Source organism: Chiloscyllium plagiosum, unplaced genomic scaffold (assembly GCF_037043375.1).
Source record: "Chiloscyllium plagiosum isolate Xiang-an unplaced genomic scaffold, Cpla_swu_hap1 HiC_scaffold_12, whole genome shotgun sequence".
Classification (NCBI taxonomy): Eukaryota; Metazoa; Chordata; class Chondrichthyes; order Orectolobiformes; family Hemiscylliidae; genus Chiloscyllium; species Chiloscyllium plagiosum.
Genome location: NW_028270150.1, coordinates 21,767,245 through 21,781,173, shown reverse-complemented (window position 1 = coordinate 21,781,173; position 13,929 = coordinate 21,767,245). Strand labels below are relative to the sequence as shown.

At 41.4% G+C, this 13,929-nt stretch overlaps 1 protein-coding gene across 1 annotated transcript in view; it reads right to left on the bottom strand.

Annotated features, from left to right (window-relative positions):
* Positions 1-3,216: 3,216 nt before the first annotated feature.
* Positions 3,217-13,929, bottom strand: part of LOC122555399 (interferon-induced GTP-binding protein Mx1-like) — a 58,649-nt gene continuing 47,936 nt past the window's right edge. The window contains exons 11-14 of the mRNA XM_043701370.2: positions 11,648-11,806; positions 9,409-9,485; positions 7,007-7,270; positions 3,217-4,831 (exon numbers count right to left, since the gene is read on the bottom strand). Coding sequence (XP_043557305.1) covers positions 4,607-4,831; positions 7,007-7,270; positions 9,409-9,485; positions 11,648-11,806 — 725 coding nt within the window. The 3' untranslated portion in view covers positions 3,217-4,606. The remainder of the gene's footprint in view (positions 4,832-7,006; positions 7,271-9,408; positions 9,486-11,647; positions 11,807-13,929) is intronic.

Below are 13,929 nucleotides of genomic sequence, written 5' to 3'. Positions count from 1 at the left end.
CACAGACAAAGACCCACATGCACACATGTGGGGTGAATTTGTACTTGCAGAGTTACATTGCACTTTGTTCAAAAACTGCATACATTCATGTAGAACTCTGAGCTCAAAAACTGCATGATTTATGTAAAACTCTTGTTATCTTACTTTTTAGATTAGAATCAATCTAAACATCAGGTCATAGACAGAGAACACAGGGTGCTAACACCTTCAACATATTGTCTAGCTATCACCATTGTTAACAGCTAACCCGAGAATGCAACTTTAAAATAAAGGTTTTGTGATTTACACATGAAAGGAGTGAAACTATCACTGTATTCTAACAGATGAAAGGCTTAACAGACAATCAATTTTTCAATGTATAATTTCAGTTACTTCACACTGCAAATTTTTGCTATAAATTCTGTGTTACGATCGAGCCCTCCACTATCACCTGATGAAGGAGCGTCGCTCCAAAAGCTAGTGTGCTTCCAATTAAACCTGTTGGACTACAACCTGGTGTTGTGTGATTTTTAACTTTGTACACCCCAGTCCAACACCGGCATCTCCAAATCATGAGGTAAGTATGACAGCGTTGTTAAAGGAAGTAACTGGAGAAACTCAGCAGGTCTAACTATAGACTCTGACTTCCAGCATCTGCAGCCTTTACTGTCTCAAACTCAGCAGATCTGGCAGCATCTGTGGACAGAAAGCAGAGTTTCAGATCCAATTACCCTTCTTCAGAATTAAATCATTGGATTTTACAGTACAGAAGGAGGCCGTTTGGCCCATTGTGTCTGTACAGGCTTCCAAAATAGTTATCTAGCTAGTTCCATTCTCCAGCCCCATCTCTGCAGCCGTCTAAATTCATCACTTTCAAATATACCGTAAATTATCTCTATCTGCAAAATCACAAATTGCAAATTCACTTATCCGCGCTAAAAAATAAGTAACAACAAAGATCAACATCCACAGGCAAACTATCCACAATATTTTAAAGCTACTTTTAAACGAGCTTTTCAAACTCTCAAATTTCATCATTCAAACGGATTCTCAGCAACAGAAGCCTCGAAGGCACAGAGGAATAACTGTACTGTCTCTCTTTTTTGAATCCTTTTATAGATCCACCTTCACTAGTCTCCAGACAGCACATTCCAAAGCCCCAACAACTCTCTAAGTGAAGAATCTTGATTTGTGTGGAGATGTTTGTCTGTTACATTCAGTGTCTCTGTCTGCTGGGCTGACCACTTCCAGAGCCTTATCAACATTGATGCTACACTCTGTTGTAGCATCCTTTATCTTCTTCACTGGGAGTACTGTCCTTGACAGCATGTTTCCCTTGCTTGTATATCACACAGATTGGTTCTCTGGAACTGCAGTCACATTCTTTGCAGACACTTTAGAACAGACAGTAGGGGCTGGGGTATATGCATTGAAGCATTTTGTCATTGAACCCACTATCATATTATGCCTTTCAAGTAGGCATTATGAAAATATTCAAAGTCAATAGCCAGGCATCCTTTCTCAATCTGACCGTTAGCATTGTTCCTTTTGGTTAACAACATGGTTAAGATAATTCAAAGGGTAGTGAAGAGTCAATTGCATATCCGCAGATCTGGAGTCACGTGTAGGTCACACCAAGTAAGAATAGCAGATTTCCTTCCATATTGGTGAATTAGATGGTTATTTTTGAATGACAATATGATGATACTTGTCATAGTCACTATGACTGTCTTTCAATTTCAGATTTATTAATTGCATTCAAATAACACCAACCAATATTGTGGAATAAGAACTCATGTCCTATTGTCCTGAGACTCTGGGTTTAGTTAGTTCAGTTGGCTGAATGGCTGGCTTGTGATGTAGAGTCAATGCTAACAGTATAGATTCAATTCCCACACTTACTGAGGTTACCGTGAAGGGGTCGCCTTCTTTTGAGGTGTAGTAACCTGCAGGTTAAACCACCACCAGTCACCTCTCTCTAATGAGAGACTAGGACAATGATGACTTTACCCTTTGAGCCAATCACCAGCTCCTGTCAAGTTTCTCTAGCAGCTGGATCAAGGAAGTTAGAGAATAGAATAGAATATCCTTTATTGCTGCATGTACTCCAGTACAAAAGTACTGTGGAAAGCTTTTACAATGGCTGCCTTTAATGACGCCATCTCAGGTACAAGTATCTAGGCACAAATCTTACAGTAAAAAAAAGTGTTGTTACAGATTTTAAAAAAAGATTAGCATGAAACCGTGAAAAAGTCCAGAATGATAATAAGTCACCACCAGTACGTCAGTTCCAGTCTGTGCCTGCATTCCCCAGAGCACAAGGCCATGGGGTTCCACATGCCAGCCTCCATCCAAGATCACTCCGCCACTGCCTGGCCCACTCACTCCACTTCTCGACTCCACTCTCCAGGTGAGGGCAGCCAGGTGGGGGGGGGGGGGGGGGGGGTGAGGTGGGGGGGAGGAGCGTGGAGAACAGAAAAGCTCCAAAGAGAAGAAAAAAATAGGGAAAGGGACTGGTGAGTAGAGGAGCCCTGACTGGAGCATCCTACTCTGCCGCCATCTTGGATCTGGTACTGTTAAATGTTCCAGCTGAAACAACATTGTGTCGGTTCAGTGATTGAACAAGAATTGTATGTGGGTGTCATTATTTGGATGGAAGACTCTGTGGATTTGGGAACTGGGTTCCTCAAATTACAGACTCTTTCTTTTGTTGTGCTTAGTTCTTGCCAACACTTCCCAGCCCTTGTGATGACAAAATAGGTGTTTCACCAGGAAGGGTAAATCCCAACCCCAATTTCAAACATGGCTCCTGAGCCACTGAAGGCCCAGGGGGCAGTGGGACATTGGCAATCTTGTTGCTGCTGCCTCTTTATTGGTCACCACTAGATTTAATTGAGTAGCCCTCCTGAGATGGCTCCCCCATTTATCACCAGCTCTCCCCTCTTCCTAGCTATCGCACCTTATGTTTAATAAAATCCCAATCCCACCCAAATTCAATAAGAACAGAGTTTTGGAGGAATGAAAAGTCCATGCCTTTGTCTGAAACAAAGTTAAAAATCACACAACACCTGGTTATAGTCCAACAGGTTTATTTGGATGCACTAGCTTTCGGAGCGCTGCTCCTTCATTAGGTGATTGTGAAGAATAAGATTGTAAGACAAAGAGTTTATAGTAAAATATTGCAGTGTGATATAACTGAAATTATATATTGAAAAAGACCTGGATTTTTGTTAAGTCTCTCATTTTTTAGAACGACCATGTTGGTTTCAGTTCTTTCATATGTAAATCACACAATTTTTTTTAAAAGTTACATTCCCAAGTGCACTTTAACAATTGTTGTCATGTCGGCCCAGATAAGGTATTGAAGGTGTTAACTCGTTGTGAGGCTGTCTGTGCCACAATGGTCTCATCTAAAATCTCGATTCTAATCTAAAAAACAGATTTACATAGTCTTACCTGGATTCATGCAGTTTTTGTGCAAAGTAAAATGTAATTCTGCAAGTACAAATTCACCCCACAAACGTTTATGTATGTGGGTTTGTGTGTGTGTGTGTTGGGGGGGGGGGGGGGGGGTGTAGGTTATGAGTGTCTGTGAAAGGGTGTGTGTATGTGTGTGAGTGTGGGTATAAAGGGGTTTAAGTCTGTGAGAGGGTATGTGTAGGAGTGTATGTGTGAGTGTATGAGAGAAGGTCTGTGTGTGTGTGTAGGTGTGTGCATGTGTCTGTGTGTGCATCCGTCTGTCTGTGTGTGTGTGTATAGTGCAATGAGGTCATTTGTAGGTTTAGTCTGAAACCTGATTGTGTACCTCTGAAACTTCCATCCAAGAGCTTTTGTTATCCAAATAAAACACAAACATTCATTAGTACGATCAAGTCTACCATACCCCCATATTGAGCCAATTCTTCAGTTCCAAGCATTCCCCTTCCTCTCTTACCATCCGTACCAATAAAAAGCATCGACAACACGACATGTAAATCCACCTAGATTGACCTGAGGAGCCTCAAAACCACACTGTGAGGTCTGTCAAAAGCAAAAAATGTATCTGATTATTGTTAGGTCTGGAAATATCAGTACGAATGATGATTACTTCCATACCTGTAAAAATGAATGACATCTATTGTTAACCCCCATTAAGAACAGGTTGTCCGTCAGTGAGAAACCACACTACAGATAGTCAAGGAGCTACGTGTATGGTGACTCTTTCCATTGTCCACATGCTGATTATACCGTCAATGCTGGTATTACTACAGGCACTTTTCTTTTCTCCTTATATACCAGTAACTTTGGCACTTTCTCATGTGCAGAACTTTAATATCTAAGGAGGAGGCTCTGCACAAATGATTAAGACGAAAACAAGATATCTCACACACAACAGTGTGGGTTTTTCACATTTCGGCTGGATCTTGACTCTCTCTGTGTAATACAAGCTTGCAATATCATTGAAACTCTGGCTTTCTACTGCACAATCCCTCCGCCTCTACTTATAAATGATACTCCATGTATAAAGATAGGCTTTAACATTTTATAGTTTTACTATAAACAATAGTGAAGATGAACAAGAAAGCAGAATGATCTCGGTCAACTGAACAGGGTGCAATTTGGAATGCTTCTCAATTTTCGATAAAACTCAATAAAACTTGGACAGGTGATCATGAGCTTGTGCCAGCCGTTGCTGTCTACTTCTGAGGGTCTTCCTCTTGTCAGCAACATCTATCTCTTCCTTCAGATATTCATCAATTTGATCCTTCTGTATCAGTTGAAGCATCTCAATCTGCAGCTTGGCGGCAAACTCTTGGAGGATGTAATAACTTATTATCAGAGGGATCTGGTTAGCCAATCGTTCAGTTGCAATCTGAGGAAGAACAGAAGGAAAACATGAATTTCCTTCCAAGTTAATGCCTGGCAATGTTCCAGCTTCACATGGACTGGCACGCTATGTACTCCGCCTTGCAGAGTTGCTGAGTGTACCTTATAGATGTCATATACTGCTGTCACTGTGTGTCAACAGTGACTTGAGAGAAAGTTGTTTGGGCTTAGGACACCAGCCTGATGGAGCACTGGTGACATTGTACTAGGACTTAGATGAAATGACTCCCAATTTGTACAATTGTGTTAGTCGAAAAGTGTGGCGGTAGAAAAACACAGCAAGTTATGCAGCGTCCAAGGAGCAGGAGAATCGATGTTTCGGGCATAAGCCGTTCATCAGGAATGTGGGAGCGGGAGGAAGAGATAAATAGGAAGCTGGGGATGGGGGGTAGGGTTAAGGTACTGGGAAGGTGATAGGTAAATGGAGATGGGGGTGATGGTGATAGGTCAGAGGGGAGGGTGGAGCAGATAGGTGGGAAGGAAGATGGACAGGTAGGTCAAGTCAAGAGAGCGGTGCTGAGTTGGAGGGTTGGATCTGGGATAAGGTGACGGGGAGGGAAGATGAGCAAACTGGTGAAGTTGACATTGATCCGGTGTGGTTGGAGGGTCCCAAAGTGGAAGATGAGGTGTTCTTCCTCCAGGCATTAGGTGGCTTGGATTTGGAGGTGGGGGTGGCCCAGAACTTGCACGTCCTTGGCGGAGTGGGAGGGGGAGTTGAAGTGGTCAGCCACAGGGTGGTAGGTTGTATGGTGTGTGCATCCCAGAGATGTTCCCTGAAACGTTTTGCGAGTTGGCGTCCTGTCTCCCCAATGTAGAAGAGACCACATCAAGAGCAACAGATACAGTCAATGAGGTGTTTGGATGTGCAGGAAAATCTCTGCCAGATGTGGATGGATCCTTTGGGGCTTGGATGGAAGTGGGGGGTAGATCCTTGGGGTCTTGTGTCAGGTATGATTTCAACCAGTGGAGAGACTTTCTGCTGATTGTGTTGCTTAACCTGACTTCCCTTAGCGTCAAAGAGTCATACAGCACTGAAACAAACCCTTCAGTCCAACCAGTGCAGGCTGAACATAATTCCAAACTAGTCCCACCTGCCTGCACGTGGCCCATATCCCTCCAAGCATTTCTTATTCATGGACTTTTCCGAATGTCATTTTAACATTGTAACTTTACCCACATCCACTACTTCCTCTGGGAGCTCATTTTACACAGGAACCACTCTCATGTCTTTTATAAACCTTGCTCCTCTCAACTTAAAAAATATGCAACCAAGTCTTGAAATCCCCCACCCTCGGGAAAAGACACCTGCCATTCACCTTATCTATACCCTTCATTATTTTATAAACTTCAATAAGGTCATCCTGCTCTCAACCTCCTACATTCCAGTGAGAAATGCAAACTTCAAAGATTTGTGTACCTGTCTCTGTGTTCTAAGGTCCTAGTGAATTATCTAAATTACTTCTCCGCTCTGCATCCTCACCAAGTTGATTGCAAGACTTGTTTCACTGCCTCTGACTGTCTCTCATTACTACCCAGGACTACAAAGATGTTGAACTCATTACTTTCCCTCATCCTTTCCTCCAATAACTGATTAGCCTCTTGCCTCTAAAATCTAGTATCCATCAACCAGTTATTACTGACTTGCCACAATTGATCCAATCTTGGAAGCATCCGGTACTCATGGGTCTTCAGAATGTCAACTCAGTTCTTAATTGTTACACTATTCCCAAGAAACATCGTGCTGAGATTAAGAACACTGAAATTTGATGTACAAACATTACCAATGATTTATTAATTACTGTATTGGAACATTCTTGAGATATTCAACATGTAAGAGAAGGAAGAATCTTTTCACAAAAGAAAAGCTGTCATCACAGATTGTGATGTGCTGCTACGTAGTTTGCAATCTAATATTCTTCTTCCAAGGCAGTTTCTAATAAAATCTATTTCATTGGCCACTCAGCAAATTGCTGTCGACATTGTTCTGCTTTGCATGAAACAGCTTCAACACATCAGTTACTTCTACTAATCGCATATCAATCAATTGAGATTTTGTTAGGAGTTAAATGGACACAATCTCTCTCTCCATTCTTCCTGTTTTAATTTTCTACAATCTACACAAATATCTATTTAAACCCATTCAGAAGGGATCTGAACCTACCGTGTAGTATATTTTCAGATGAGTTGTCATTTCATGGATTGTTGCACCGTTGTTAGGCAGAGACGGATTGATAAAATCAAAGTTCTTTGTACTTGAACGTTTGTCATCCCTGTGTGAACCTTCTTCAGATTTAGACTTTGCTTTCGTGAGCTTCTGACCATAGATACTGTCTTGGGAATACACCACATTTTCAATTTTGAATTGAATTTGCAGCTGTGTTTCAGCCAAGCTCTCTTGTTGCTTCTTTAGGTCTTCAATCCTTATCTAGTGATAAAAATATGAACACTGTGATTCTTCATTCCAGATATGTTCATTCATCTCAATTTTGTCTCTAATTGGTCAGGATAATGTGTCTGCCCAACAGAATTGTACTGAGGATGAAGTAATTAAATTATGAGGCAAGAATGAATTGACTAACCTTTTATAACTTTGAGTGCAGAAAATGATAGAGCAATGGTAATTGGGGTGATTATGATAACTAACTGTTTTAGAGGGAGAGACCAATAGTTGTAGTGAGGAAATCCTAAGTAAGAAGGCATCGTTTTAATGGTAAATGCTGTTAACATACAAATCAGCCACAGTCTAATTGGACGGGAGTACAGACTCTTAGGACTGAATTAACTATTCCTGTTGCTATTGGCAGAATTTCATGGAGCCCCACCAATGGATTTATAGATTGGAAGAAGAAGCCTTGATGGATGTTGAATTCCGGTCCAAGTTCTGAAAGAGAAACCAGCATTCTCGATGGTTGAAGTGTTTCAACATTAACTGTTTAAACTAAGCCAATGTCTAATAACAGGGCATTGCTAATTGAGCTGACCTGGGTTAAATTCAAAAGCGTCATGGTGTAGAGGATGTGGCTGTAATTGCGAACTCTTGGTTAAAGGGTCATGGGTTGCATTCAGTAGTTTGTAGTGTCAGGAGCTGGGATGATTAAGCCTCTTTGTAATGTCATTGAATTCATTACAGGGAAAAAACCTCAGCAAATGTTAGTCCAGGGAAGTGTTCACTTGGGGTATGCTGTAAATTCAATCCTAACAGTGAAATAACATGAAGATTCATTCATTAAAAGAAGAAGAGAGTATATGGAATCATCTCTCATCAAGATTGACATGAGGACAAATTGTTTTGCTCAGTAACATAATCTGAATGCAACAGTTATTTGTGTGTTGGAGGCAGTTTCAACAGTAAATCTCAAATGGAGATTTGAAACAGATTTTCAAAAAGTCCCTTGTGGAAACAGCAGGGAGGTGGGACTCATTGGATAGCTCAATCCAAGAGTTAGCACATACTTCGTTGAATGAATGCACTCCTTGTAAGTTGCTCAGCTGCTTTAGTGTATTTCAGCATAACTCAAGTCACTACACCATGTGACTCATAGAATCCCAACAGTGTGGAAGCAGACTATTTGAACCATCACGTCCATGCCAATCCTCCAAAGAGCATCCCACCCATAGCCACCCCCTACCCTATCCCTGTAACCCTGCATTTTCCCATGGCTAATCCACCTAACCTGCACATCTCTTGTCACTATTGACAACTTAACATGGCCAATCCACATCTTTGCACAATGGGAGGAGACCGGTGCACCCAGAGGAAACCTACGCAGACACAGGGACAATCCGCAAACTCCCCACAGATGATCACCCAAGGATGGAAGTCTAGATTAGAGTGGTGTTGGAAAAGCCCAGCAGGTCAGGCAGCATCCGAGGAGCAGGCAAATTGATGTTTCGGGCAAAAGCCCTTCATCAGGAATGAGAAGGGTTTTTGCTCGAAACATCGATTTTCCTGCTCCTCAGATGCTGCCTGACCTGCTGTGCTTTTCCAGCGCCACTCTAATCTAGACTCTGATGTCCAGCATCTGCAGTCCTCACTTTCACCCAAGGGTGGAATCAAACCAGGGTCCATGGTCATTGTGAGACAGCAGTGCTACCGACTGAGACACTGTGCCACTCCTCTAAGGAAATTAAAATTAAAATATCTTTCAATAAACATTCCATCCTACAAATGGTCTTCCTGCTAACATTAGACTTGCTGTTCTAGATGGTGCTAAATGTCAACATATCCATAAGCATCCATAATTGTCAACAACAGCATGAAAAGCTCCCTTATGCTCTTCCTGCAAGTGATAACTGATGAAAATGTGTCGATAACATAGATGCCTGAAAATAGTGATGATATTAACATGTGAAGACTTGACTGATTCAGATGCCACTATTATGTATGTTTCCTATACCAAGATATGAAACAATTTATTTTAAATAATAAATTCTACAATTGACTTCCTCAACCCAAATTCTCTGATGCTTTATGAGGTAACATGTACTCTTATAGTCTTGTAAAATAGCTTTGCAGGTGAAAAGCAATAACTTTTAACCTATGAATTAATATCTACTCTGTACCTTGGCAGCTCTCATTAGATTAGGGAGTCCCTTGAAATTGTAGAAAGCGACATCTGTAAAAGTCTCGCGGACAATTTCTATAAGTGAAAATGGGAAAGAAAGAGTCAGGAACATAATTATAACAGTAATCAAAAATGCTTAAGATTGACGTGAATGCATAGGATTAACAATGAGGTAGAAAGATCAGTCTTAACCTGACTGTCCACAACTGACCATCGAGGATCATCATCAGTGACCTACCCTCGACCAAAGGTCAAGAAAAGTGATGTTCTCTCAGCTTTCATCCTTGTCACCTCAAGTACAGAAGCAGAATGTGTCAAAATACTGCAAAATCTGGACAACATTCATTCTTGGTATAAACACAGATGCCCTAGCATAACTGAAGTCAATGGGACTCAGGGGGAAAATCTCCTCTAGTTTCACTCATACCTCACAAAAGAAGACAGTTGTAGTCATTGATTGTCAATCATCTCAGTCTCACTGCAGAGGTCCCTCAGGGTAGTCAAATTTCTGAGGAGGTTGAGTTTTGAGTAAGGGTCATTCGACCGGAAACGCTAACTCTGATTTCTCCCCCACAGATGATGCCAGACCTGCTGCACTTTTCCAGGATTTTCAGAAACTTAAGAAGTGACTTCAGAAATCACCGGTGCTGCTATTGGCTGGGTTCAAGTAGTTAGAGCAGGGGTAGTGCCTGGAAGTCATTGCTAGATATGGCTGAAAGTGGAAGGAAGGATGACCACAAACATAAGACCATAGACATTGGAGCAGAAATTAGGCCATTTGACCCATTGAGTCTGCTCCACCATTCAATCATGGCTGATAGGTTTTTCAATCCCATTTTCTCGCTTTCTCCCTGTACCCTTTGACCCCCTCAGCAATCAAGACTGTATCTGTCTCTGTTTTACTTATACTCAATGACCATCAAGCAGTATTTGTTTGTTGCAGCTGAGAGGTACTGGAGTTTACAAACAGTTAGTGCCATCCTAGGGAAGCTAACCGTCTTCAAAAGAAATGGAAGCTTATCTGTACAGCCTCAGGATTCTAATGGAGGGAAATTTCAGGAGAAGCGAGTGAACGCCCAGTCGATGATGGAATGGCTTGTGAGGGAATTTGAATGCTAGGTCATTAAAAGTGTGGACTTGTAAACTTGGTTGTTTTATTTTTCTAATGTTGTATGGTAAGTTTTATTTATTTATTCAAAACAGTGGAGAACTGTAACTTTCTTGTCTAAGGAAGCAAATGTCCTCAGTGACATTTCAACATAAATGCAACAATCTCATCTGAGGTCGAAAGGGAAAATAAACAATACAGGCAATAGGAAGGACTGATAAGCAGCCTAGGTTTCCTCTAACAACAAGTATGTTTTAACAGTGAGAGCTGTGGATGTGTAATGGTGTAACTGATTGGATAATGTAGCCATGTATGTTATTTTGCACTCAATTGGATAATAGAGTCATTTGTACTAATTTGGGTCAAGATATGAGTAAGTGAAGTATAACATTTTTATTAGAAATTATTTGCCAAAATAGTAAATTGGAAGGTTGTTATCTATAAAACTGGTATCAAAACCTTTGTTCTTGTGATAGAGATTTGAGTTGTCCGCCATTTTTGGAGATGTACAATTCCCAAGCATACATGAATAAATAATGAAAGAAAGAAATTTGAGTGTCATCTGGTCTAAGAGGAAATAAAGGGTTTATACTCACCCTTACGGCGATCATAAAACAGAATCAAACTAAGTCAGATTCTCAGCCCTCATGGCTCAAACAGAGTGCTCGCCGATACTAGTCTTCCCAGGGTATCAGCCTTCTCAATGGCAAATAGTACCTTTAACCTGTGTCATACATGACCCAATATTGCTTCAACATATATTCCTGCTGACATTGCAACATCGATAGTGATGTCATAGAAAACTGAAAGTCCCTTTACGCAAGGACTGAAAAAAACTCTGAGGAAATTATGAGATTACTCAAGGAAAGAGATTCACCAGAATGATATCTCTCTTCCCTTATGGCCAAATTAGTGGAACAATTAATCAAGGCCAGGGAGCATATGAGCAGTTTACACCCTTTGATTAGTGACTGGAGTGAAGAAGGACCTTAAGGACATAAGATAAATTTAAGGTAAGAATAGGATAATAAAGAGAAAAGGGAATAAGTCATTCTGGTGAAGTCGAAAGATTCAAGCGAAGAATGATTTGGATTTCATTCTTTGATGAGTAATGTTTCAGTTGACTCACCGGTAACGTTCTTTAATGTCTGAATGGCAGGTTGTTGCAGTTTAACAATCTGCTGCTTCACTATTGACTCAAACGTTTTGTAATTGATGAACCCAGGCAACTCCCGTCCACGGTAGGCCTTCTCATATTCCATCACCTTATCACACATCATCTCATAGACTGTTATTGAAAATAAATAAATTGGAAATTGCCACATTTTTAATAGACATTTAATACTTCACTGTGTGATACTCTAGCAGCAATATACTTTGCTCTGGACATAGGCAAGAGACTAATAATTGTGGTCACATCACAGATCATCAATCAGAAAGAAAGACATTCTTATCCTAGAGGGGATTTTATGACTTTAGACATAGAAATAGACATAGAACCAGAACAGGCCCTTTGGCCCATGATGTTGTGCCGAGGTTTAATCCTAATGTAAAATAAAATAACATAACCTATGCACCCCTCAGCTCACTGCCCTCCATGTGCATGACCAGCAGTTGCTTAAATATCCCTAATGACTCAGCTTCCATTACCACAGCTGGCAACGCATTCCATGCATTCACAATTCCTCTGACGTCTCCTCTATACCTTTCTCCAAATATCTTAAATCTATGACCCCCTTGTGCCAGTCAATCCTGCCCTGGGGAAAAGTCTTTGGCTATTGACTCTATCCATGCCTCTCATTACCTTGATACCTCGATCAGGTCTCCTCTCTTCCTCCTTCTCTCTAGAGAGAAAAGTCTGAGCTTAGTCAACCTCTCTTCATAAGACAAGCCCTCCAGCCCAGGCAGCATCCTGGTAAACCTTCTTTGCACCTCTCTAAAGCCTCTGTATCTTTCCTATAGTAGGGTGACCAGAACTGGACACAATATTCCAAGTGTGGTCTCACCAGGGACTTTTAGATGTGTAGCAAAACCTCGTGGCTCTTAAACTCGATCCCCCTGTTAATTCAAAGCCAAAATACCATATGCTTTCTTAACAACCCTATCCAGTTGAGTGGCAACTTTGAGGGATCTATGCACTTGAACACCAAGATCTCTCTGTTCCACCACACTGCCAAGAATCCTGTCTATAATCCTGTATTCAGCATTAGAGTTCGACTTCCAAAATGCATCACTTCGCATTTATCAAGGTTGAACTCCATTTGCCATTTCTCAGCCCAGCTATGCATCATGTCTATGTCATGCTGCAGCCTGAAATAGTCCTTGATACTATCGACAGCATCTCCAATCTTTGTGTCATCGGCAAATTTACTAACCCACCCCTCAACCTCCTCATCCAAGTCATTTATAATAACTATAAAGAGCAGAGGCCTAAGAACAGAGCCCTGCGGGACCCCACTCAACACTGACCTCCAGACAGAATACTTTCCATCTACAACAACTCTGTCTTCTGTCAGCCAACCAATCCTGAATATAGACAGCCAAATCTCCCTGCATCCCATACTTCCTGACTTTATGAATGAGCATTCCATGGGGAACCTTATCAAATGTCTTGCTGAAGTTCACATATGCCACATCCACTGCTCAACTTTCGTCGACCTATCTCGTCACCTCCTCAAAAAACTCAATATGATTTGTGAGGCACGACCTGACCCTCATAAAGCCATGCAGACTGCCTTTAATCACACTATGCTTTGCCAAATAGTCATAAATCCTATCCCTCAGAATTCTTTCCAAAATCTTGCTGACCACAGACTGACCAGACTGACTGGTCTGCAATTGCCAGGATTTCCCTATTACCCTTTTTGAAAAGAGGAACAACATTTGCCTCCTTCCAATCCTGCTGTAGGACTCCTGTGGAGAGTGAGGAGGCAAAGATCTTTGTCAATGGCTTAGCAACCTTCATTTTCACTTCCCGGAGCAGCCTAGAATACATCTGGTCTGGCCCTGTGGACTTAGCAATCTTAATGTTTGCCAAAATTTCCAGCACATCAACTTCATCAATCTTGATCTGTTCAAGCCTGTATCCCAGCTCCTCAAAGTTCTCATTCACAACAAATTCCTTTTCCTTTGTGAAAACCGAAGCAAAAAACTCATTTAGGGCTTCCCCTTTCTGCTCAGACTCCACGCACAAGTTCCCTCTGCTATTCCTGATTGGCCCTACCTTCTCGCTGATCATTCTCTTATTGCTCACGTTTAAGTAAAATGCCTTTGGGTTCTCCCTAATCCTTCTTGCCAAGCCTTTTTCATGCACCCTCCTGGCTCTGCTCAGTCCATTTCTGAGCTCCTTTCTAGCAAGCCTGTAATCCTCTAAAGCTGTGCTAGATCCTTGCTTCCTCCACCTTACATAAG